We start from the raw sequence: 27272 nt of genomic DNA, 5'->3' as shown, positions 1-27272 counted from the left end.
TTCACAGAGTATCAAGTGTTTTCTATTTTTGATGAGTAACTTCTCTGATTTCCAAACAATACATTTCACCTAGTAGTTGAGGTGCTTTTGATTACAAATAACTCACTCAAGTAGCTTAAAGAAATTGATAAGTAAGAATACAGAGTTCATTCTCAAAAGGCCTCATGAGGGACTGAAACAATGTCAGGAATCAGGCAACTACTTTTCTTCTGGCTTTCTGTAGCCATAAGGTCTCTTATCTCTCTCATTCATGTCATAGCTTGTTTCCTTTTTGCTCTTCCATTCTTGTGGCAGCCTAGGGCCACTGTGTAACTCCTGAGTGTGTATTACCTCAGTTCTAGTCATAGCAGGCAGGGACCAACTAACATCTCTGAATCCTAATTCCATTGTCCTGAGAAACCCCATGTGGGTTAGGTATCCAGTTGGGCTTTGGTGCAAAAGGGAAATGTGGTCATACAGTTTAAAGTAGGCTGTCAGTGTTTGCTCTTGACAGTCTCGAGAGTTAAAGCCTTGTACTACCTGATCTTCCTAAAGCTCTTTCAGGTAACTAGGCAGGGGTTACTTTCATTTAACAGAGGAAAATGTTAAGTAACTTTCCCTAAATCACTACTATGGAAGCTTTCTTCACCACCATCCTCCGCCATGTACCCCAACTATGGCTGACAGTCGTCTGTGCTCTTACAGCACACTGCTAACCTCTGTACCAGCTCATTGTAATGTGTATTTAATTGTTTAGTAGTCTGAGAATTGTTAAAGTGTAGGATCCATGTGTTATTAACTTTGTTGGGGATGTATGGTAAACTGGATGAATTGCCTAAGACGAGAACTAAAAGCCAGATTCTGGAGGCAGACTATTCAGGTTCAAAATTCAACTTTGCTACTTCCTAGCTGACTGATCATGGGCAAGTTACTTAACCTCTTCATGCTTCAGTTGTCTATAAATGGACATAATAGTTCTCATTTTCTAGAGCTACTCTGAGGATTAAATGAGTTGATGTATAGAACATACTTAAAACTGACAATGCCTGACATTAATAAGTTACTGTGTTGGCTGTCATTTTTATATGTTGCAATAGTCACTTTAGAGAAACTTTTCCAAACAGGCCTTAAAATATCACTTCAGTAAAATTTACTCTCAAGGCTCTTTCCTTTCCTGCTAAGTCTTCCCGACACTAGAAATAGGCACTCTTTATTATACCCTTCAAGACTATTCATAATCTGGCTCCAGTCCTTCCTTTTGTACACTTTCTACATAAATTCTCTATTCAAATTGCATTTTCTTTTGATCCATTCCATGCTGTACTGTTCGGTTTTTAAAATTATCTCTAAACCGTAACGATTTAGAAACCAGGAACTATATACATTGCAACTCTGTCTCACTGTCACCTCATAAGATACAGTAGGCACTTGAAATATTTATTACTTAATTGGCACAGATACGGGCAACTTTTTCAAGACTGTTCGACAAATTGAATATTGTGCAGATTTGTGCATGAATGCTCAATTTGTGTAGCAAGTTAATTTTTACAATTAACTCTTTAAAAAATTAAAGCACTTGTGAGAAATTCTTAAATTATGACAGCTACATGAAAAAAACTTATAAATCATTTGGAACTGTATGATAGCCAAAATATTACACTCCATATATTGCAAAGTAGACCTCCTTCTGCTGGATAATTACAGCATTTCTTCCTTTGAAACTTGTATAGCAAAGGCAGAGAGGACCTCTTGGCTGAGAATGTTCACAGAATTACTGCTGTGAGAGCAAGGGACCAGTTAAGGAAGGGAGATGACGGAGAAACATGCAGTTGGACCTGTATCTTTTTCTCATATGTAATAATAGCAATAAAATCACTAAAAAAGACATAAGACTTTTTAGCCCTTTTTACTGTTAGTGAAGATTTGTGTGAAAAAATTATTGTAACTGATATACCCAAATTTAATTAGCTATAGGATGATAAATGTATTTCTAAACCTTAGGTATTTTAACTGAAGTTTACATAAAAATAATACTATGCCATAATTTTAATTAGTGCTGTTCAACTGGAATTTGGAATTATCTATCATCTCTTTACTTCTGCATACTTTGTGAATCAAGAGTTTACTATATTTTGATTATGTCTTTTTTATTCTTTGCACTCTTTGTTAGTGAATATACTTGAATATGGAATATGACATTAATTATTTTAGGCATAACAGATGAGTTTTTATTAAGAGTACATTAGAGTGAGGACTTTTCTTCTTTTTTTTTCTTCCAGATACTCTAGATGAGTATTTTGAATATGATGCAGAGGAGTTCTTGGTCTCTTTGGCTTTGCTAATAACAGAAGGACGAACACCTGAATGTTCAATAAAAGGTCGAACGGAAAGTTTCCATTGCCCTCCAGCACAGTCTTGTTACCCAGTAACTACCAAACATGAATGTAGTGACAAGCTGGCCCAGGTGAGAATCTTGTGTTGAACACTTTTTATTTAGCTTTTATATAAACTAGTTTAAATTCTGTCATCTTTATTACATTGCAATTATAATCTTCATATTTCACTATAAAATTGAGCATAACCATAAAGGAAAAAAATCCTAATCTTGGACCATAGCTAATAATCTTGGCTCTTAAACAAGACTCTTGAAGGTACAGCAAGTGGCTTTGCTGATCAGAAGGAAGGTAGTCAACTTCATACCTGTCCTCTCATATGCTACATTTAAGACTTTCTTATGATTTAGCATTTTTTATTTTTAAAAGTCTCAGCCCTAGCTTGCCTATTTTGTGTTCATTCATTTAGCAAATTGATGTTATGATTATTTTCCCTGCATTATCCAATTTCCCTCTTGGATTCCTTTTTTTTTTTTAATGGGAGGATAGTTTTTGTTAGCATATTAATGTTTTTATATAATACTATTAAAAATATTTGGGTAGGTAGTATATAATGTGCATTAAGAATTTTTCTGCTACTTATTAGTTTCTCAAATGTAGTCCAAAAAAAAATTTTTTTTTTTTAAAGAGATTGGCTCTTGCTCCATTGCCCAGGCTAGAGTGCACTTAGCTTGTCAGCTCACTGCAACTTTGAACTCCTGGGCTCAAGCAATTCTCCCACCAGCAATTCTTGCAAGTAGCTGAGACTACGAGCGTCAGCCACCACGTCCAGCTTGAAATTTTAAACTTTAAAAAATCTTGTCTATTTTGAGTGCTTAATGAAAATAAATTTTTAATATTTCATAAGATAGAGCAAAGATATCCTCCCCAAGAAAATTTATATCATAAATGTTCAATACTAATCCCTGCATTCTAGAATGAGTGAAACCTAAATAGCCAAGCCTGAACAAAGCTCTCTAAGAGATGTCTCATTTCTAATACAGATGTCTACTTTACAATTTTCAAATTTAAATACAAAATTAGGTGGGTTATTGAGACATTTTGCTTATATTCATTTTCTCTAAGTGTCGCCAAGCCAGACGAACCAGGTCTGAGGTCACTTTGTTGTGGAAGAATAATCTTCCAATCATGGTGGAAGTGATGCTACTACCAGACTGCTGTTACAGCGATGATGGGCCCACCACAGAAGGAATTGATCTAAATGATCCTGCAATTAAGCAAGATGCATTGTTATTAGAAAGATGGACCTTGGAGCCAGTTCCTCGACAGTAAGTTGTTGAACTTAGTTTGAAGTTGTTCCTAGTAAATCAAATTTTTCATTAATTCCTATAAATTATTTTAATGTATCATGTCTTTGAATTCCTCTGTGTAGCAAAATTGAGATATTTAGTACTTATATTTAATAATTATGACTTCAGGTGACATTGGTAAGTATACTCCTGTGCTCTTCAAAGCACACACATCCTGAGTGATAAGTTTATTTCAGCTTCTACCTTGCTAAAATTCAGTCATTTTGCACTTGCTGACATTTAGATTATGCTTTGTTATTTTCCTTAGGAGTGGTGATCGATTTATTGAGGAGAAGACTCTTCTGTTGGCTGTCCGCTCATTTGTGTTTTTTTCTCAGTTAAGTGCTTGGCTGAGTGTCTCTCATGGTGCTATTCCACGAAATATTCTCTACAGGTATGTCTAGGGCAAACAAAAAAAAGGGACAGTGTGTATTCAACCACATTGGTTAGCTACAGAATGGTATTTTACCTTTTAAATAGATTATTTCCTTCATTTCTAAATATAAATAGATAAAATTTACTGAGGTTTTTCTTAGAACAGGTTAGAGAAATCTAGATTGAATCAACATGAATTATCCTTGTTGCATTAAATTTGGTATAGAATAGTATTCTGAGGACTTTTAAGCTTACTTTGGGGAACCAATAGATTTAATGCTTTGTAAAGTGGAAAAATTTTCAAGGCTGCTAAATTTCTATAATGATAGTCTTAATTTTTGGTATCTTAAAAAATATAAACATACAGGTGGCTAAACAAATAATTGCCCTCTTAGGCAGATGGCCATGAGATAGTGTCTCTGAATCACCTTGGACAATAGAATTAGCTGAGTCCATTTATTTACTGGTAAATACAGAGTCCTTTTTTTTATGTTTTGCCAATATTTTAAAATTATAACATTCTTGAGCTTTAAAGTTTAAGTGATCAAGTGCTCTTAAAAAAAAGATCATCTCTTCCAAGCATAATCTATTATACCACTTATGTTGGTTTTTATCAGAACGATATGTGCGGTAAAATAGCTAAAAGTAAACCTCAGTGTTAATGCAAAGCAATATAAGACTGCTTTACATTTTTAAAATAACATACAAGAATATGGGATATCACTTTTATAATCCATTGATTTCATATTTTCTGTGTGATTCTAGAATCAGTGCTGCTGATGTAGATCTACAGTGGAATTTTTCACAGACTCCAATTGAGCACGTGTTTCCTGTTCCCAATGTTTCTCACAATGTGGCCTTGAAAGTCAGCGTTCAGTCCTTGCCCAGACAATCTAATTACCCAGTTTTGACCTGTAGTATTCACACTAATATTGGCCTTTATGAGAAAAGAATTCAAGAACATGAACATCAAACCCATCAGGACCGCAATTCTAATGAAGCAGAACAGTGTAGTACAAATAGTTCACAGCGTCTGTGTAGCAAACAAACTTGGACCATGGCACCCGAGAGTGTATTACATGCAAAAAATGGCACAGCTACAGAATATACTACAGCCATCAAAAATGTCAAACTATGTCCAGGCACTGGCAATAAATCTGACTATGGGACATCTCAAGCCAATATTCTGAGCTTTAGTAGTATAGGACATATAAAGTCACATGAAACATCAATGAGAACTTTAAAATCATTTTCAATGATTGATTCCAGTGTCTCTAGCCGCCAGAGTTCCTGGCAGTCAGTTGGTGAGACTAACCCTTTAATAGGTTCTTTAATTCAGGAGCGACAAGAAGTTATTGCAAGAATCGCCCAGCATTTGATTCATTGTGATCCAAGCAGTTCACATGTTTCTGGACATCCATATAATACTCAAGAGTCTAGTTCACTTCATTCAAAACTTTTCCGGGTTTCACAAGAAAATGAAAATGTGAGAAAATGTAAAGAAACATTCTCCATTTCTTTCGGTAGTCCAGAGATTACTTCCCCAGAAGACTCCAATGAAGGGAAAATTCGACTAAAACCAGAAACTCCTCATAGTGAAACTTGTGTTTCTAATGGTCTTTATTCTCGCCAGTCTGTTGGGGAGACTAATCCTTTGATAGGATCTTTACTCCTGGAGCGGCAAGATGTTATTGCAAGAATTGCTCAACACTTGGAGCACATTGATCCAACAACATCCCATGTCCCCCGGCAGTCATTCAACATGCGTGACTCCACTTCAGTCCCTTCTAAAGTGTTTAGGAGTTCATATGAAGACAAAAATTTGTTGAAGAAAAATAAGAATGATTCTTCTGTTTCCATTTCTCATACAAAATTTTCCTTGTTAGGAGACAGCAGTGATGGGGAAAACTTAATACCTAATAAATCTGTTAGTTCTTTACAATGCAGTGGTAAAGAAAAATGTTCTTTGAGACCTCAAATAAGAAATCAGTGTCAGAACAATCCTAGTGAAATCATCCAAAGTACATATCAGGAGACACAGAACAAAGCTACTAGTTTATTGACTTCTTCAAATATATCTCATTGCAAAGAAAATAACATAGATTTGACAAGCAGATTTAAGGAGCAAGAAATTAGTAATGGAATTGATAAGCAGTATTCAAATTGCAATAGTATGGACAAACAGATTTGCACAAATAAGTATACGGAAAAAATAATAAAAAATGAGAATTGTAACCCAGAATCCTTTGACAATCTCCAATTTGATAATTCAAAAAAAATTGACTCAAAAATGAAAGTTACTGTGTTGGAAAAGTCTGAATATTTGAACAAATATGAAAATAACTGCTCAAATAAAGACTCTAAAAAGCCTAAGACATGTGAGCAAAATACTCAACTTAATAGCATAGAAAACTATCTCAATAAAGATAATGAAGGTTTCAAATGCAAAAAGTCAATTCAATTAAAAAGTGAACAGGATAAGAAAGAAGATTCAACTGATGAAAAATCTCAAAAATGTTCACAGAAAAGAAGTACAAAAGACTGTTTGTCTACGTGTGAACGGCTAAAAAATACAGAGGTGTTGGTAGGTAACATCTAATATTTCAAATATAATTCTTAACTCTTTGTTATGATTTAAGTTTTGTTTATAGGAGATCTCATGATAAAGGTCCAAGGTGCCCATTATCTATAGAACCCACAGTCTGATATAGTAAACGTCTACAGGACTAGTATTAATAGCCTTGCAAATAACCCATTCTCTTAAGAGTAAGTGCTAGGTAAGTTGAAGAAATAAATGCCTTGTGGTTTAAGAAATAGGGAGCCATATCTGGGGTTTTGTTTTTTTTTTTTCTTCTAATTTTTTTAACTGCTAATATAGCAGTAATTTTTCATGATCTACTAGGTCTGTTCTTTAGGTCTTTTAGCGTTGTTCTCCTCTCTGCACCCACCCATCTCAAATATCTATTTTTCTTCTATTTGGTCTGTGGATTCAGGAGAATGAATGTTATATAATATGTATAAAATAGTACTTTGATTTTATATGTTGTTGGTATATTGCTATCAGTTATATCACATGATTATAGAATACTTAGTTCTTTTTGGTACTTCACCGTGGGACAGATAGGACAGTTATGAGGACGCTCAGACTCAAAAAGAATAACTGACATACAAGTAGCTAAGTAACTGTACAAGTCTTTAGTGGCTCAACTGGCAACCCCCACTGTCTCTTGTAATCCAGGGTTTTTTCTACTACCTCATAATAATCAAGTACAAATTTGTGGATTATTATACAAGTCCTTGGTTCATTTGAATTCTTCTTGTTCCCTTTTTTGGCGTTTATTTCTATACTTTACGAACAATTCCTGAAGAATAAACAGTTGGAAGTGAAACTCCTATTAGCTTAATGTAGTGTTAGCTAGCAGCTCTGGCCTAGTACAAATGGCATGCCCCTTGTGTAGTGCCATCAGTCAATGATTTTAGAAATATCTATAGGGAAATCACTAAGCTATTGGTCAAAACACTTGAGTTCCAGTCTTGGCTTTAGTTTAGTTCTGTAATGACACTGAATAAGTCATATAACTTCTAAAAACCTCAGTCTCTTGAATTTTACAATAAGATTGATACATTTTTTTTGCCTATCTTAAAATTGTGACGATCAAATGATAGATTTTTAAATATTTTGTAAAGTTTTACTGCACTATATAAATAAAAATATTTAAGTTAGTTTTATTTCATTTGACTTCCACCAAACCACTTTTTAACACATTAACTGCCATGTGAATTGTATTTAACTCATGCTAGTTTTGAGCCTAGGGCCTCATGAAGCATATGTAACTCACATTGGGAGCCTCGAGAACTATTTTTCAAGTTGCATATAACTCACACACAGAAAACAATAAAAGATAACTTTTTCATTAAATTAGAAAGGATCATTTTGTTTTCAAAATTTTTATTCTGTTTTCGTAATAGAACACCATGGCCTCAAGGAAAGACATTTTTTTTCTGATGTGGCAGTCAGTGTGTTAACTTGCAAAAATCATTAGGCTCAAATTTACTTTATTTCTCTAAGCATTATCACAAATTTATATCTTGATTGCATAGAAATCTACTTCTTAACTGCCTTGATCCACATCTCCATGACCTTGGATCATCTTCTTTATCACTCACATTAGTTTTGCCAGACATTAGAGTTTTAAATTTTGTGGTATTTTCAGTTTATATTTTCCTGCAGAAGATCACTATCATAGGATTTAATCAAATGGTAGTTTCCAATTTCCTAACACTATAAATGTCACCAAACCTACCCTGACCTTAAGAATATTAGCCTTTTATGATCCTTTCTGGTACTTAAAAGGGAGAGGCTTAAATCTAGCTATGATATTTTTTTCAGGCCAGTAAGTTTAGTTTCTTCAGCATTTGTTTTAAATATAACTGTTTTAAATATAGCTACACATCATTTACTATATTCCCAGACACTCTTTTCAATATTTTACACATTTTTACCTGCCTAATCCTTTCACTATCCTATGAGGTTAGGTGCTTTCATTAACTCCAGTTTCCAAATGAGGACCTTGGGCTAGAGAGGTGAAGTAACTTGCCCTAGGTCATAAAGCTAGTAAATGATAGACCCAGGACCCAGTGTAGTCTTTTCTAATTTTTATTCGTATGTATGTTATGAATTTCGGATCTTGGGGTATAAGCTGTCCAAATTTTAAGAATTAGCCTATTTTCAGCCTGGCATGGTAGATCATGGCTATAATCCTAGCACTCTTGAGAGGCCAAGGAGGGAGGATCACTTGAACTGAGGAGTTTGAGACCAGCCTGAGCAAGAGCGAGACCTCGTCTCTACTAAAAATAGAAAAATTAGCTGGGTGTCATGGTGTGCGCCTGTAGTCCCAGCTACTCAGGAGGCTGAGGCAGGAGGATTGCTTCAGTCCAGAAGTTTGAGGTTGCTGTGAGCTAGGCTGATGCCAGGGCACTCAGGGCAACAGAGTGAGATTCTGTCTTAAAAAAAAAAGCCTGTTTCTATATCACATCCAAAACATAGTGCTGTGACTGCATTATATATTTTTTTAAATTCACAGTGTTTCTTACATATTTCTGTATCATGCTCACCAAATCATATTCTCTGAAAATGGCTTGCTCTTTTTTGAGACAAAGTCTCACTCTATTGTCTGGGCTAGAGTGCGGTGGCGTCAGCCTAGCTTACAGCAACCTCAAACTCCTGGGCTCAAGCAATCCTCCTGCCTCAGCCTTCTGAGTAGCTGGAACTACAAGCATGCACCACCATGCCCAGCTAATTGTTTTTCTATATATTTTTAGTTGTCCAATTAATTTCTTTCTATTTTTTTAATAGAGATGGGGTCTCACTCTTGCTCAGGCTGGTCTCAAATTCCTGAGCTCAAACGATCTGCCCGCCTCGGCCTCCCAAAGTGCTAAGATTACAGGTGTGAGCCACGACGCTCAGCCTGAAAATGACTCTTGATATTGACATAGTTTTATGTTTTAGAACATTATACTAATATTTTCTACCTGTGAGCACAGTAGTCCTCCCTCATACACAGTTTTGCTTTCCATGGTTTTAGTTATCTGTGGTCAACTATGATCAGAAAATAGGTGAGTACAGTACAATAAGATATTTAACATTTATTACAATATATTATAATTGTATTTTATTAGTTATTGTTAATCTCTTACTGTGTCTAATTTACAAATTAAACTTTATCATAAGTATATATGTGTAGGAAAACAACTTGGTATATATAGTGTTTTATACTATCCATGGTTTCAGGCATCCACTGGGATTCATGGAACATGTCCCCCATGAATAAGAAGGGACTACCATAGTAGTTTTTTTTTACAAGTTTAATATAATCAAATATTAGCTTACTAAATATTAGATTCTGAGCAGACATGACCATATGTTCATAAGGCAATTATTATATTTGGACATAACTTCTTTAGAACATTTCTTTAGAACATGTAGACATAAGATATATAGGTTGAGCATCCCAAATCTGAAATTTGAAATGCTTCAAAATCTGAAACTTTTTGTGTGCTGACGTGATGCTCAAAGGAAATGCTCATTGGACGATTTTGGATTTTAAATTTTTGGACTTGGGATGCTCAACCTGTAAGTATATATAATACAAATATTCCAAAATCTAGGAAAATTCAAAGTCCAAAACACTTCTGGTCCCAAGGATTTCAGACAAGGGATACTCAACCTGTATGTCAGCTTCACCACCAAGGATATAAAACCTCAGAATGTATTAGCAATTAACATAAAAAATTTAAAAGCTGTACAAGTCCTTTAAGTATTTAAATATTACCATCAAAAGATAATTCTTTTCCTAACAGAGGACTACACTGAAACATTCAAATGTCTGGCGAAAACATAATTTTCATTCCTTGGATGGAACCTCAACCAGAGCCTTTCATCCTCGTACTGGATTGCCACTTCTTTCAAGTCCTGTAAGTGTTTATTCTCTTATTTCATGCTTAGAACTTGCAAACATGTGAAATGTTTACAAATAATTTTGTTCAAATTTTAATTGAAAAAATTAGATACCTTTAAAATAAATTTCCAGTTGGAAAACACCTTATTTTTTGATAACGTATTTAACAGCTTGGTGATAATATGGAAAGAGACAACAAAGTGAATAAATGAAATTCGTTGTATTATGATTATAAAATCTCTCTGAAATTCTTTTGCCTAAAATTTTAATTGTTACTAAATGTGGGGGGGAAAACTTGATGTCAAATGGATTGGTATCTTACTGATGTCACCAACTGGGTCATCTGGGAATTACATTCATGATTGTTTTTGGCTTGGAACCCCTTCACTTAGTCATCTTATTTTAAGACATTGTAATCTCCCCACTCATATATAAATAGATTTATAGGTCTGAGTGCAGTGGTTAAATGCATCGCTTCAGAGTCACACTGATTTCACCCTAGTTGTATGATCTTAGATAAGTAACATCTCTTAAAAATCTCAGTTTCCTCAGCTGTAAATAGGGGTGATAATGTCTACCTTAGTGTTGTAAGAATGATTCGTATCACTCCTGGAACATGTTAAGCACTCAGTGGTTAGCTGGTATGGCTGCCATTTCAGTTAAACCTGAGGTAAATAGTAAATTTTGTAGCAGAATTACAAGCCTGTATAATTTGCTCCTCCGTAAGATAGTTCTTGTTGTTATATATGTGTTTTTTAACAACTTGAACACGATATCTGGCATGTGTTCAAAAAACAAGTATTGAATAAGGAGTCTTGAATTTAAACGTATAACTTGGATCTCAGGTGTTTATTTTAGAGACGTTGAAGTTGAAACAGTTTTTTAAAACTCCAAATGTTTGACCTACCTATGAGTTGTTTTCAAAATGCCAAAGTGATTAGGAAAAAAATTATCAGCATCACGCTAGTGTAAAAAGCACTACAGACTTCTGGTCAATATGGTGGACTGAGTTAATACAGAAAGACACTTCTCCCTTTACAAACAGAAATTCTGGATGAAATAAAACAATGTCTAAATACATAATATAGTAAAAGGGCAAGAAAAGTAAAATCTCCAAGTAGTAACTTGGTGCAAATTATGGCCCTCTAAGATATCTGAACCTTACAGTGCTATGTCCCTCCTAGTACAGTTTAATGTCCCTCCCAGGGACAGAAAAAGGCTGCATGCCTCCAGCAATCTCAGCCAGGATTGAAAACCAAATTCTTTATAAAACCAGCAGTAGGAAGGACTGGCCTTCCATAAATGGGAAAGCAACAACAACAAAAAGCACCTATTTACTCAAGAATACATCAGGAGGTTTTGGAGTAGGTGAAAGAAAAAGAAGCCCCCAAAAGAAATTGGACCTAAACCTCAGCTACCCATCGTAGGAGTTCTAAATTTATGCTGTTTCTGAGGTTCAGAAATATCTAGCTAAGAAATAGCCTTAACAACTAAATTGGAACTGGTGAAATCCATTCAGGACTAGCAGAGTAAACATGAAACTATCCCACATCTATAACCCAGGGCACCAAGAATTTATTTTTATGGAAAATACCTCTTCCTGAAGATGACCTCAGAGGAAAAAAATTACAAAGCACCTTAAAAGAATCAGGAGGAGCAAGAAATGGGAGAATCCACATGTAGGAACCCTGTTATCAGAGAAACCCGAATGAGACTTAAAAATAATTCTATTTAAAATGTTATAAGAGATAAATGAAGACAAAATAGGGAATTGAGATGAAAGAACATGTGGATTTGAAAAGGAACTAAATTGAAATTCTAGACATGAATAATATTATATTTGAAATACACATGCATACACATACAGGTGAATTAAACAATACACTAGAGTCAGCTGAAAAGAGATTTAGTGAATGGGTAGACAGATATTTAGAAGGCACCTGTAATGAAGCACAGAAAGGAAAAGAGATTGTAAAATAAGAAAGAGTCGTAGAAGATGGAATGAGATGTTCAATGTAAGTCTAGTGGAAGTTTTCAAAGTAGAATTAGATAGAATAAGGAAAATTTCTTCTATTAGAAGAAATGAAGGTAGAGAACTTTCCAGAATTGACATGAGAGTTTAGATTGAAAATTTTACAAGTAGATCTACCATTTGATCCAGCAATTCCACTACTGGGCATCTACCCAAAAGATCAAATGACACCGTACAGAAGGGACACCTGCACTTGAATGTTTATAGCAGCACAATTCACAATTGCAAAGTTGTGGAAACAACCCAGGTGCCCATCAATACATGAGTGGATTAATAAAATGTGGTGTATGTATACCATGGAGTACCATTCAGCTTTAAGAAATAATGGTGATATAGCACCTCTTGTATTTTCCTGGATAGAGCTGGAACCCATTCTACTAAGTATCTCAAGAATGGAAAAACCAGCACCACATGTACTCACCAGCAAATTGGTATTAACGCATCAACACCTAAGTGGATATATAGGAATAAAGTTATCGGGTGTCGAGCGGGTGGGAGGGGGAAGGAGAGGATGGGTATATACAAACATAATGAGTGAGATGTGCAACGTTTGGGAGATGGTCACTCTTGAAGCTCTGACTCGGGGGGGGGGGTATGGGCAATATACGTAACCTTAACATTTGTACCCCCATAATATGCTGAAATAAAAAAAGAAAAAAGAAAATTTTAATTTCAAAGTAAGTTCTGTTTACAATAAATAGCATGGTACACTTGTTCAACTCTCAAAAATGGTGAAGTTGTATAGACTTCAATATCATCTGTTTCTTCTGTCACCAGTGTTAGCCCAGTGAGTCAGATAACTACACATATTTAATATTAATTCTAGAAACAGCCGGGCGTGGTGGCTCACGCCTGTAATCCTAGCACTTTGGGAGGCCGAGGCGGGCGGATTGCTCAAGGTCAGGAGTTCGAAACCAGCCTGAGCGAGACCTCGTCTCTACCAAAAATAGAAATAAATTAATTGACCAACTAAAAATATATATACAAAAAATTAGCCGGGCATGGTGGCGCATGCCTGTAGTCCCAGCTACTCGGGAGGCTGAGGCAGTAGGATCGCTGAGCCCCGGAGATTGAGGTTGCTGTGAGCCAGGCTGACGCCACGGCACTCACTCTAGCCTGGGCAACAAAGTGAGACTCTGTCTCAAAAAAAAAAAAATTCTAGAAACAGATCTGCCTAACTTGAATGTTGTATATGATTTTAGCTTTAATTTACATTTGAGTTTTTCATTTTTAGTTTTAGGATATTGTGAGCTTGTGGTGGTTTGCCTTTAATGTAATCTGGTATATGGTGTTGGCTGAAAATCCAGTATAGTATTTTTCAAACCTATTCTCTTTAAAGCCTTAGGGTTCTTGGGAATGTTGCAGTATGTGGAATGGGCACAGGAGATGCAGAACTGACAGAACGTCAGGCTTTTATCTCTATTAATTCTTTTTTTCCTTTTTATTTTAAAGCTAGAAATGCTTTTTTCTCCAAAAAACAATACAGTAGTATATAAAGTAAAAATTCTATATATATTTCATTCATATATATATATATATGTATGTATATATAAAAATATATATTTACCACCCAGTGTCAGGTACTTTTTATTGGGATTCCATGTGGGATTTGGTTTTGGAAACACTGGTTCTGCTTCTTAAAAAATCAAAACCTACTAAAAGTGTTTTTATTAATCATCTGTTTTTTTCCATACTTGTTAATAAAATGAGAACATAAGAACAATATTTAATAAAAAGCATGATTTTAAGTAAGCTATTATAGGAGTTTTATTATTTTACAGATATGCTTAACTTTCATTTGAAAAGTGTTTTATCAATTTAAGAAAAAAATTAGTTCTGTTAAATATCACAAATGATCATTTTGACCTTAGGTTCCTCACAGAAAAACACAATCAGGTTGCTTTGATCTGGATTCTTCATTACTGCATCTGAAAAGCTTATCATCTAGAAGGTATTTATCTGAAAATTCATTTGTGTGTATGAAACAGAATTGCACAAAATTCTGGTCTTTCACAATAAATAATGTTGACTCTAAATATCAAAATTATAGCAGGAATCTTATTTTCCATATGATCCCATGCAAACACATAGTTCTTAAGGGTGAACGAAGAAGAAAATAAGGCAGTTAGTAGCAACTGTCATCATAATAAAAAGCCACATTGGTTTTAACATTTAAGTGGATTTGAATATTCCGGTCATTAACCTCTACCTTTTACTCCTTTGAGGCCCTACCCCCCAAAAAAGCCAGGTAATTTTTTCATGTTGGCAAATAATACTCTAATTATATTCTTTAGTCACACTAGTTTGCCTTTGTATTCTCTTTTTCTTTTTTAAAATTTTTTCTGACAGCATCTTGCTCTGTCACCCAGGCTGAAGTTCACTGACAGTGGCATTATCATAGCTTACTGTAACCTCAAACTCCTGGCGGCAAGCAATCCTCCTGCCTCAGCCTCCCAGAGTGCTAGAATTACAGGCATGTGCCACCAATCCGACCCTATATTCTCATTTTTAAGTAAAAATGAAGATTGGTATAGAAGTCTGAATTACTGTGTAATTCCACTAGATGCCACTATGTGATATGTTATAAATTCCACTTTGAAACCTTCTAGGATGATATATGCACATATACACATATACTTTCTCAAATATTATAACAGATTACAAAATCTGACCAGGAATTTTAAACTAAAAGGTTTATCTAAAATTTGGTGACATTAATTGTATTATGTAATTTGAGTAAAATTGTTTCAATTCTCCTAATTTAATTTTCTATAAAAATAAGAAAATATTGTGGTTAATGTGTTATTTTGCTGTTCTGTTTTTTTAATAGTCCTCGACCATATTTAAACATTGAAGATGATCCATGTATTCATGAAAAACCATTTTTGAGTTCTAGTGCTCCACCCATAACAAGTCTTAGTCTCCTAGGAAATTTTGAGGTAATGTATTTTGAAACTATTTTAAGAATTAAAGTTTCTTAACGTATGTCCAGGTTGTCTTTTATGTCTTTAACTTCAGTTGTAAAAGGGAAATGAATTGATTGTCATTTTTCAAAGCCTTGAAATTACCTTTTTATTTTATTTTATATTCATGAAAAAGGAATTTGGGAGAATTGTTGGCAGTGACATCCTGGAATTTGGTAGCTGGTAGAGGAGAATGGAGGACTTTGGTGAAATCAGGTTGGATTCAGGGTATGTTACTTTAGCCTGAAGGATAGACTTGACCACATCTTTTTGCTTCTTAGTAAAATTGGGACTGGGAATCAGAAAAGGTCATAGTGGACTAATAGCCCTTTTATGATTAAGGCATTTGATTTTCAAAATCAAATGGCTCTCTGCACTTTATTTATAACATCTTTGTAAATCTAAATCTATTCTAAAATAATAATAAGGTTATTCTTTTTTTTTTTTTTTTTTTTTTTTTAGAGACAGGGTCTCACTCTCTTGCCCAGAGTGGAGGGTAGTGCCATCGTCATAGCTCACTGTAGCCTCAAACTTCGGGGTTCAAGTGATCCTCCCAAGCTGGGATGATAGGGACATGCTGTCAGATCCTGCTAATTTTTCTTGTTTTTTATAAAGATGAGATCTCACTGTGTTGCTCAGGATGGTCTCAAGTGATCCTCCTGCCTCATCCTCCCAAAGTGCTGGGATTACAGGCATGAGCCACCATGCCCAGCCATGGTTATTAAAAAAAAAATAAACTGGTGGAAGATCTCTAATAATGTGTACTGCTTCATTTAATATGAATGTTTTTTACTTGGGATCAAGTGTGTTATGGGTTTAGTTGTCTTTTTTTTTTCTTTTTATACATTTGTTCTTTCTCTATGCCTTTAATACTTGTCTTTAATTAGAAATTGCTTACCCTTAAACATGAATCTATAAATGACATTTTAAAAGTGTGATTTTAGGCCGGGCGCTGTGGCTCACGCCTGTAATCCTAGCTCTTGGGAGGCCGAGGTGGGCGGATTGCTCAAGGTCAGGAGTTCAAAACCAGCCTGAGCAAGAGCGAGACCCCATCTCTACTATAAATAGAAAGAAATTAATTGGCCAACTGATGTATATATAAAAAATTAGCCGAGCATGGTGGCACATGCCTGTAGTCCCAGCTACTCGGGAGGCTGAGGCAGAAGGATCACTCAAGCCCAGGAGTTTGAGGTTGCTGTGAGCTAGGCTGACGCCACGGCACTCACTCTAGCCTGGACAACAAAGCGAGACTCTGTCTCAAAAAAAAAAAAAGTGTGATTTTAATTAGTTTTTTAGAGGAAAATAATTACAATTTTTTATTTTTAATTATGATAAATAGCTTTACAGGTGTTGTGGTTTGGTATATTAGCAGTATGCTTTATTTATGACTTTTAATATTGAAGCTATCTTTCAATGTTTTAGTGGAAATAAAGAGAAAAGATATTTTGTGGTAAGTCTTTTCCATGTCACTTTTAAGGTGTGAGATCAGAGATCTAGAACTTTCTATTCCTCATCATCATCACATTAAAATTGTGTAGACTATTGGGAGGGGCAGCTGCTCTGTAACCTTTGTACTATATGGGAAAAAGAACAATCTGATAAGTGAACTTTAGGAAAGGGAAGATAGTTAAAGATCAGTATACTGTTTTTTTTTTCAGAGGGTCCTATTTGTGCTGATATGCATACATTTTTTTAAATGACTTTAGGAAAAAATATAGAGATCTTCTGAGACTGTCTTAACCCATAAACCCTCCTCCTAATGAATTTGATGTTCTCTTCAGTAAATTACAAAAGATATTTACTTAGGGAATTTGATATTCTGTGGCAATAAAAAGAGAGGGATGACTTAGATTACTAAACTCACACATTGTTCTTGTTTCATGAAACAGGGCAAAGTCTTATCCATCCGTGTAATGTTGTTGAAGGGAATCTTGATTTCATAATCAATTTAAATCTTGATTTAATAATCTGGATGTTATTCGTGGGACTTTAGGTAGAGTCTGGAAACACATTGACTCAGGGTAACACCTAACTAGAAGGCTGTCCATCTGATTTCTGTGGCTAAGTATTACCTTTTTTTTGCTACCACTTAGAGTTTTCTACTGCAAAACCTTGTCATCATCCATTCAACTCATCTGTCCTGTGGTTCTCTTCTATCAATTCAGTCCAACATAATACCAACAACCGTAAAAAAGAAGTTATTTTTCCCATAGGAGGGAATTCCAGTGCTTTCTGTCACTATAAAATAGTATATATCATCTAGAATTTTATTTAATTTTGTATCTATCTATTTATTTATTTAGAGACATGGTCTTGCTCTGTACCCAGGCTGGAGTGCTGTGGCACGATCATAGCTGATTGTAACCTCGAACTCCTGGGCACAAGTGATCCTCCTGCCTTAGCCTTCCAAGTAGTTAGAACTATAGGCACATGCCACTATGCCCTGCTAGCTTTTTAAAATTTTTTTAAAGAGATGGCATTTCACTATACTGCCCAGGTGGTTTGGGGTCTTCTTTCACTCACCATCATTTTGAGATTACCGCCCTATGTATCAAGAGTCCATTCCTTTTTATTAGATATCCCACAGTTTATTCATTCACTTGATTTCAGACATTTAGATGGTTTCCAGTTTGGGGCTGTGACAAAGCTGCTGTGAACATTTGTATATGAGTTTTTCTGTGGACATCAGTTTTTATTTTGCATGGATAACTGCTTAGGAATGGAATGCATGTGTGGTATGTTTAACTTCTTAAGCAACTACCAAACTACTTTCCAAAGTGGTTGTTACCATTTTTAATTCCCACCAATAGTATATGAGTTCTAGTTTCTCCACATCCTTGCCAATGTTTGTAATGATCAATCTTTTTCATTTTAATTATTATGGTTTTAGTTTGTGTTTCCCTAGTAGTCATTTGAGCCATTTTTTCTGTGCTTACTTGCCGTATCATCACATAGGTTTTCCAAATATTTTCTCCAAGTCTGAGATTGGCTTTACATTTTTGTACGCTGTCTTCCACAAAGCAAAGGATTTTAATTTTGTTAGTATCTGATTTATTATTATTTTCTTTAATGGATCTTTTGATGTTGTAGTTAAAAAATCTTTGCCTAGCCCAAGGCTTCTTTACGTTGGCAGTATTGATATTTGAGCTAGATAATTATTTCTTATGGGGGGTTGTCTGTGCATTGTAGGATATTTGACAGAATCTTTGGCCTCTACCTACTTGATTACAGTAACAACCCCCCTTCTTATAGCAACCTCTGGTTGAGAACCACTGACCCAACTCAAGGTCACAAAGATTTTCTTCTACATTTTTGTCTGAAGGTTTGTTTTAGCTCTTACATTATTTCCATGATCTATTTTGAGTTAACATTTGCATATGATGTTGTACAGTCAAGGTGTACAGTCAAGGTTCATTATTATGCATATAGATGTTCAATCTTCTAGTCTTAAAATCATGTAAGTATGAGTCCTAATATTGTTCTTTCTCAAAATTGCTTTAACTAGTCTGGTTCCTTTGTCTTTTCATATAAATTTTAGAATTAGCTTGTCTGTTTCTACAAAACAGCCTCCTGAGATTTTGTTTGGATTGCATTGATACAGATCAATTTGGGGAAAATTGACATCTTAAGAATCTAAAGCCTTTCATGGGATAAAATATTGCAAACTACCCATTTAATAAGATTAATAACTAGAATTATTATAACTAGAATGTATAAGGAGCTCCAACATTTCAATAGGAAAAAATAAAACAATCCAATTAAAAAATGGGTAAAGGATCTGAATAGACATTTCTCAAAAGAAGATATACAAATGGCCAATAGGTCTATAAAGAAAATGCTCAATACCTTTAGTTACCAGAGAAATGCAAATCAAAACTACAATGAGATATCATCTTACCCCAGTTAAAATTCCTTTTATCAAAAAGACAGGCAGTAACAAATGCTGGCAAGGATGTAAAGAAAGGGTAACCTTTCACACATTGTTGGTGGGAATGTAAATTAGTGCAACCACCATGGAAAACAGTATGGAGGTTCCTCAAAAAACTAAAAATAGAAGTACCATATGATCCCGCAATCCCACTGCTGGGTGTATATCCACAGGATGGGAATTCAGTATATCGAAAAGATAGCTGCACTCCCATGTTTATTACAGCCCTATTCACAATAACCAAGATATGGAATCAACTTAAGTGTCCACCAATGGGTGAATTGATAAGAAATGTGGTACATATACACAATGGAATGTTATATAGCCACAAAAAAGAATGAAATCCTGCCATTTGAAACAACATGGATGGACCTGGAGAACGTTATGTTAAGTGAAATAATCCAAGCACAGAAAGACAAATCTCATGTGTTCTTACTCATATGTGGGAGCTAGATATTAAAAACCATTGATCTCATGGATACAGACAGTAGAATGATGGTTACCAGAGGCTGGAAAGGATAGCAGGGAATAGGGGATAAAGTGGGGATGGTTAATGGGTGCAAAAATATATTTAGATAGTTAGATAAAATGAACAATATATGATAGCACAGCAAAGTGACTATAATCAACAATAAATTAGGGTATACTTTTAAATAACTGAAAGATTAAGTGCCTGAGGTGATGGATACCCCAATTACCCTAATTTGATTAATTCACATTGTATGCCTGTATCAAAACATCAAATGTATCCTATAAAGATATGTAACTACTATATATCCATAATAATTAAAAATAAAAATTTAAAAACAATATAAATCTTTGAATCCATGAAATCCATTTATTTAGATATTCTTTGATTTCTTTCATCAGTGTTATAGTTTTTTTTTTTTGAGACAGAATCTCCCTTTGTTCCCCAGGCTAGAGTGAGTGACGTGGCATCAGCCTAGCTCACAGCAACCTCAAACTCCTGGGCTCAAGCAATCCTGCTGCCTCAGCCTCCCAAGTAGCTGGGACTACAGGCATGCGCCACCATGCCTGGCTAATTTTTTCTATATATATTAGTTGGCCAATTAATTTCTTTCTATTTATAGTAGAGGCGGGGTCTCACTCTTGCTCAGGCTGGTTTCGAACTCCTGACCTCGAGCAGTCCGCCCGCCTCGGCCTCCCAGAGTGCTAGGATTACAGGCGCGAGCCACTGTGCCAGGCCAGTGTTATAGTTTTTAGCATACACGTCTTAGACATCTTTTTGCAGATGTATTCCTAAGTATTCCATGTTTTCTCATGATATTATAAATCATACTTAAAAATTAATTCCCAGTTCATTGCTAATATATTAAAGTATGAGTGGTTATCTGTACATATATGTGTGTGTATATATACTTTAAAAATCGCCTGTGACTATTCTCAACTCGTTTATTAGATTTTTAAAAAAGATTCTTGGGGATATTTTACATAGACAATTATGTCTTCTACAAATAGAGACAGTTTTATTTCTTACTTAGTAATCCATAAACCTTTTAGTTCCTTTTCTTGTCATGTTGCCCTGAGTAGGGCCTAGCATATATGCTAGTATATTAAATTCACAAAAATCTGAATTATCTTAAAGTTAGCAACTAATATTGACCATTTGACTTATCCATAAACATTTTTGTATATGCTCTTCCTATGAAAATTTTATCTGTCTTTGGAATAGGTTTCTTATATAGGAAACATTTGTTGAATATCTACTATGTATTGTGCTGTATGCTATAAATATAAAACTAAATGATACTAGAGAAGTTTATAGTCTACTGGAGAAGAAAGACATGTAAATAATTTGCAAACTCAGGTAACAGGCACTATGATAGAAACTTCTTAATATTTGTGTATCTACTATGTCTGCTGGAAGGATTGAGGAAAACTTTGAGAAACTGTCACTTGAGCTTGGTCACAAAAGATGAGTAGGAATTTGCCAAGTAAATTTATGTAGGAAGTGGCAAGAGATTCTAGACACAGGGAAGTACATGTGCAAAAGTAGTAAAAGAGCATGGCAGTGTTGGAAAGCATCATCTGGGGCTGGAGCATGGGATCGTGCACAAGTGGGGCAAGATGAAGCAGCAGAGGTAGTGTGGGGCTTATATGCTACACTGTGAAGTTATGACTTCATCCTACAGACAGCAGGAAACACAAAGTTTTTAAATGGTAGATGATACAAGAATTTTTTTTTTTTTTTTTGAGACAGAGTCTCGCTTTGTTGCCCAGGCTAGAGTGAGTGCCGTGGCATCAGCCTAGCTCACAGCAACCTCAAACTCCTGGGCTCAAGCAATCCTCCTGCCTCAGCCTCCCAAGTAGCTGGGACTACAGGCATTCGCCACCATGCCCGGCTAATTTTTTGTATATATATTAGTTGGCCAATTAATTTCTTTCTATTTATAGTAGAGACGGGGTCTCGCTCTTGCTCAGGCTGGTTTCGAACTCCTGACCTCGAGCAATCCGCCCGCCTCAGCCTCCCAGAGAGCTAGGATTACAGGCGTGAGCCACCGAGCCCGGCAGAATTTTTTTAATAAATGAAAAAGAACTCTGGCAGTAGTGGAGAAAATACACTAGAGATGGAAAGTCTAACTAGAAGATGTTGCATTTGTTCAGAAGAGAGTTTGTGAGGATCACCCAGGTCGCTAGCATAGTGGCGATGGGGATAGAGATGAAGAAGCCATAAGACTGAGAGGTGGAATCAACAGGCTATGGATTGGATTCATTGCAGGACAGGAGGGAGATAAAGAAGGTTGATTGTGATGCAAGCCTGTACTGTTCATCTTTTTGACAAGGAGACTAGAATTGCTGATATGTCACTATTTCCAATTTAGACCACACAGACTATTAAAATCATGAAGGTTTGCAGCATTTCTCTTCAATAAATTACTTAATCAAAAGAATGCTACTCACATTTCATGGTGTATACATGTATGTGTTGATATATGTATATCAGAGAAAGCTTGGAAAAGTTTGAAAAGTGCTGGGATTGGCCTGGCGTGGTGGCTCACACCTGTAATCCTAGCCCTATGGGAGGCCAAGGTGGGAGGATTGCTCGAAGCCAGGAGTTCAAGACCAGCCTGAGCAAGAGTGAGGTCCATCTCTACAAAAAGTAGAAAACTTAGCTGAGTGTGGTGGCACATGCTTGTAGTCCCAGCTGGAGTTTGAGGTTGTAGTAAGCTATGATGACACCACTGCACTCTAGCTTAGGTGACAGAGTGTGACTCTGCCTCAAAAAAAAAAAAAAAAAATGCTGGGATTATTTTAAGTTAAACTAAACAATAAAACACATGTAATGTATAACATTTTTTTAGAGAGACAATTATTTCTTAAAGTTGTAAGTGCTTGGCGTCATCTTTTAATGGAACTTCTGTATATGACCTATTAGGTTTTCAGGTGCTTCTCTATGCTCCCTATAGGCACTTTTTGAGGGGTAAATAATACCTTTTCCAGTAGAGGATAGTTTTTATTTAAAGATGTAAAATAACAAGCAAGTCTTTCTTAAGTGATGGGCCTTGCCAAAATAAAAAAGAAAGAAAAATTAGGTCTAACTAATGGTGAAGTTCCAGGAGAGTTCAGTGTGGGATAGACTAGTAAGAGAAAGATTAATGGGAGATTGGGTTGGTTTCAAGTCAGTTGTACAGCAGAAATGAAGATCTGGCAATGGTAACAACCACTTTTCTAGTGCCTGAAAGTATAGTATTAATAATACATTTCTTTACATAGAAATACAAGGATTAATTTTCTAATTGATTTTTTAAAAATTATTTTGTCTTCCAGGAATCTGTCTTGAACTATCGTTTAGATCCCCTCGGCATTGTTGATGGTTTTACTGCTGAGGTAGGGGCAAGTGGTGTTTTTTGCCCCACACATTTGACTCTTCCAGTTGAAGTGTCATTCTACAGTGTTTCAGATGATAATGCTCCCTCTCCTTATATGGCAAGTATTTTTTAAATTGTCTTTTTCTGCCAAATCAACCAAGTTAATCACAAATGTCTTTAAGTGCTTTGATGTAATGCTTGAAAGTATAAATCATTTCCTAAGAGAAAACTGAAGGCTGCATACAAACTAATATGCTAAAATATTGTCTCACAACTTCTCTCTTAGCTAGCTCAATTAACAGATAACCTCTTTTGCATCTAATGATGGTGCTGAAAATTTACTTGTTTCTATTTGATTTGAAAAAATGATACAAAGTCATTTTTAGTGACACTATAATTTCATCTTGCTCTGTTCACACAGATTCTCAGTTCTTACTGTGCACTCCAGTCTACAAGGGTTATCTTCCCATGTGATTACCTCAGTAGAGTTTAGGTTAAAGATTTGGTGACCTAAGGCTTTTGAGGCCCTTTCTCTCCCCTTTCTCATGTTAGGTTTGTTTGGGCCCATTCTTTTCTAATCCTTCAGTTCTTTAGAATACTAGCTATTTCAGACTTGAGCTAATGTCTTAATGGAGAGTAAGATGGCTGAGTTTCATTAGAGCACAGTCTTGAGCTTTAAGGTAGATCTATGATTTCACCTTTCCCATTTTTTATTCCAATGAATTACAGATAAAAAGTAAGCTTTTAACTGCAAAAATGATACTGAGACCAGGTGTATGATTAGTATCATCAGCCCTTTTCCAAAAGACAGAAGGAAGTGGCTAGCAATGCACATTTGTAAAACAGTTTACAGTGATGGTATCAAATATGGAATCAAATCTGGGTCTTCATGTTAGGTCTTACTTTCGAGAAATACAAATCACTATAGGCAGTGAACTGTATAACCTGGTCTTGCTATTTGAAATTACCACCTGACCCAGCTGCTTCCTCTCCTAACACCCTTCTCCACCACCTTCTAGGTTTTCAAGGACATAATAACAATGTCTTTTGTTATTAATAAAAGCTGTGAAAAGGGGCATCTACATAATTGAGAAGTAATAGAGAAGGAAGGAAGCTATACTTTTTAAGGTCTGAAATATGGCCTACTTATTATTGGCCCTGCTTACTCAAGGAAGGGTGTTTAGGTTTACTCCATTCTAAGGGTAAAGCTTTTAGTAAGAACCTGATCAGTGTTTTACACTTTGATAGAAAAAGCATAGTGGTGTCTGCTCATTTATTCAAGGTTTTTTTTCCCCAACAATATTTATACTTACGTGGATCATAATCATGAAAGATGTACAGCATTGGTTATTATAAAAAGCAGAGTCCCTTCCTTCACAGACCTGCCCAATTATTTCATATACTTCCTATTATTCATTTAACATAAAAAGATGTACCCACTTTTCCAGAATCATTTTGAAAAAAACTGCTAATTTTGGACAATAACTGCTAATTTTGGAAAGTAGAACTGAGATAAGTTTAGTACCAGAATAAATGTATATCACACTAGGATACTAAAAATATTAGAATATAGCTATAAAGATGCCTATTTTGCTTTACTAGGATATCCAGAATGCCATCAGTTTCACACATTCTATTGCCACATATAATCGAGAATGGAAAGATAAGGTCTAAAATACTGTGATCTTTCATTAGTGAACAGAGTCCCTGTTGGGCCATTAGGATGGCTTAGAAATGAGATAAAAGGGTAATACTGGCTGAAAATCAGGTCAAATAAATACTTTTGAGTACGATTCATGAACAAAGAGTAATTTGAACTATGCATTAAAAATGTAAAACAACAACAACAAAAAATGTAAAACAGTATCAATCTTTGACCTTGGTTGACATCTTAAAAAAGAAGGATTAGGAAATAAAACATTTTGTCACTCTAGAAAGTATTGGAGTATGCACAGGTTATCATAGACTTTGAATAGATATTAGAAAGGGTATAAATCAGGTTGCTGGGTTGTTAATCTATCCTTTTAAGAATCCTTTCCTTTCTCTGATAGTATTCTTCTTTTTTTTTTTTAGCGTATTATGGGGGTACAAGTATTAAGGTTACATATATTGCCCACTCCCCCCCCCATTCTTCAATCAACTATACCTTATATTTTTTTTCTCTTATTAGGAATGGATTCTCTTTGCAAGTGACCCATTCCAAATCTTAGACCATAAATTTTGCCTACCGTAAATTAATAAAATTAATTTTGTTTTTAAGAAAATATTTGTTTTGGTAGTTTTGAAAGGATCGATCATGTTTTAATAAGATAATACATATCAAAGACCAGTAAGAACTGAGACATAAAACTTCTATTTGTTAATTCTAATAATAACCTTGTTTCTCTAATAATAACTTTGGGACCTCTCATCACAAATTATACAAATGACTCACAAAGGTAAAGTTTACCACAGAAAATTCTTTGTGGTGTAGAGGTCATATGGGACTTTTCATGAAATAATTCCTTAAAGATTAACTCAAAGCTGTAAAAAATTCTCTCTCTCCAATTGGGAACCAGTGGTAAAAAAATGTTTTCCAAGTGTTTTTGACAGTTCTTAGCTGTTTAGAAACTATTGCATGGTGAAAACAGGCAGAAATATCTAAAGCAGTTGTGCCAGAGGCAAATTTATGGATAACTTGCATTATTCTCATATTAACAAGACCATGTATGATTTCCATCCATTTGTAATCAACCAGATCAAAATATACTTCTTTCTTTTCCACTTGTTTTTGCATATTCTCTATTCCATAATAATTTGAGGAGTTTCTGTGTAAGCTTTTGACCAGACTTAGTTTATCTTAACCTTACTATTTCTACTTTAAAATACCAGAAGAAAATGTATTTTTCTTCTTATGTTAAATTAGTAGCCTTTTCTAGGCATAAATATTAATATGCTGGTCTATTAAAATAATAAATGATAAATTTAATAATAATAAAATTCCAAATAATTTCCCAGTCCCTTTCTAAAATTCCTATCTTGTCAATGCTATTGATCTTACATTGCTTAGAAATTGTTGTTTTAAAATATTGTCTTAAAGATTTTTCGAAAATCTATATTTTTCCTTTATAAATTGATTTAGCTACTACTGTGTTCTTAAAAGCTATTAGAATTATATGTATTAAAGTAGATAAGTATAGACTTGGTAGTAGTTTTTGCCTTGCCAGTTTTACTGTATGTATGGGGGGAGGTGTGAATGACTGGCAAGGAAGACCAGTAATGTATTACCTGTAGTTGTATGATTATAAAGGCAGCTATTATTTCAGTATGTTATACTTGTTCTTTCTGGAACTAGGAAGAAGAGGGGTATAATATGCCATATCATTTTTCATGTATAGTAAATATCCACACTCTCCTCAAATAGAAAACTAACTAATGGTATATCTCGTACCTCAGTAGTTAGACATGTAGAGCAGATCGTGAGAAAGAAATTATTAAAGCTTCATTACTGTTTTGGTTGGGGGCACAGTTTGTTAATATGGTGTTTTCATGCTTTAAATGACCCATCTGATGAATCAGATTTGTCAAGAACCACATGTCTTCTCAGTGCCCATTTCCATGAACATTTCCCAATTTTAATGTGTTAATTTAATAATCTGATGTGAAGTGTTGTTCACTTGGAGCTAAAGGATTCATATATGTCAGAGTCTGGCCCTTCCTTTTAGCTTTGTCCACTTCTTTTTACCTTCCAATTTACAAATCCAACAGAGATATTTATAGGACAGTCCTGTTCTTTATTTACTCTTAAATAAGTTTGACATGTACACTGTATAGTGATGGAATCATGAAATGTAGAACATGCACTTATTCTACTTAATTACCTTAACTACTCAAAAGTATTAGCCCAGTTAAAACAAATAACTCAGCATTCACTTTTTTAAAGGTGTTAAGCATTAAATCACCATCTGTAGTCATTTGGCCACCCTATTTATTAAGAAGTTTCCACACATTTAATTGAACTTACCTTGTTTTAATTTGTACTTTTT

The 27272-nt window shown here is 34.9% G+C and overlaps 1 protein-coding gene across 7 annotated transcripts in view; it reads left to right on the top strand.

The window, feature by feature from the left end:
- The window catches only part of ATOSA (atos homolog A), a 144456-nt gene that overhangs the window by 109614 nt on the left and 7570 nt on the right, over window positions 1-27272 (top strand). For all 7 annotated transcript variants that reach the window (XR_012919778.1, XR_012919777.1, XM_076004382.1 and 4 more), the window contains 8 exons: window positions 2259-2443; window positions 3438-3640; window positions 3930-4055; window positions 4802-6620; window positions 10397-10510; window positions 14398-14477; window positions 15357-15465; window positions 23207-23365. Coding sequence is in view for 5 of the 7 variants with exons in the window: in XM_076004382.1 (XP_075860497.1) it covers window positions 2259-2443; window positions 3438-3640; window positions 3930-4055; window positions 4802-6620; window positions 10397-10510; window positions 14398-14477; window positions 15357-15465; window positions 23207-23365 (2795 nt within the window). In the remaining 2 variants the exon portion in view is untranslated. The remainder of the gene's footprint in view (window positions 1-2258; window positions 2444-3437; window positions 3641-3929; window positions 4056-4801; window positions 6621-10396; window positions 10511-14397; window positions 14478-15356; window positions 15466-23206; window positions 23366-27272) is intronic.

This window comes from Microcebus murinus, chromosome 6, assembly GCF_040939455.1.
Source record: "Microcebus murinus isolate Inina chromosome 6, M.murinus_Inina_mat1.0, whole genome shotgun sequence".
NCBI classification, from domain to species: domain Eukaryota; kingdom Metazoa; phylum Chordata; class Mammalia; order Primates; family Cheirogaleidae; genus Microcebus; species Microcebus murinus.
Note: the sequence above shows the minus strand (reverse complement) of the source record. Positions and strands in the feature narration are given on the sequence as shown.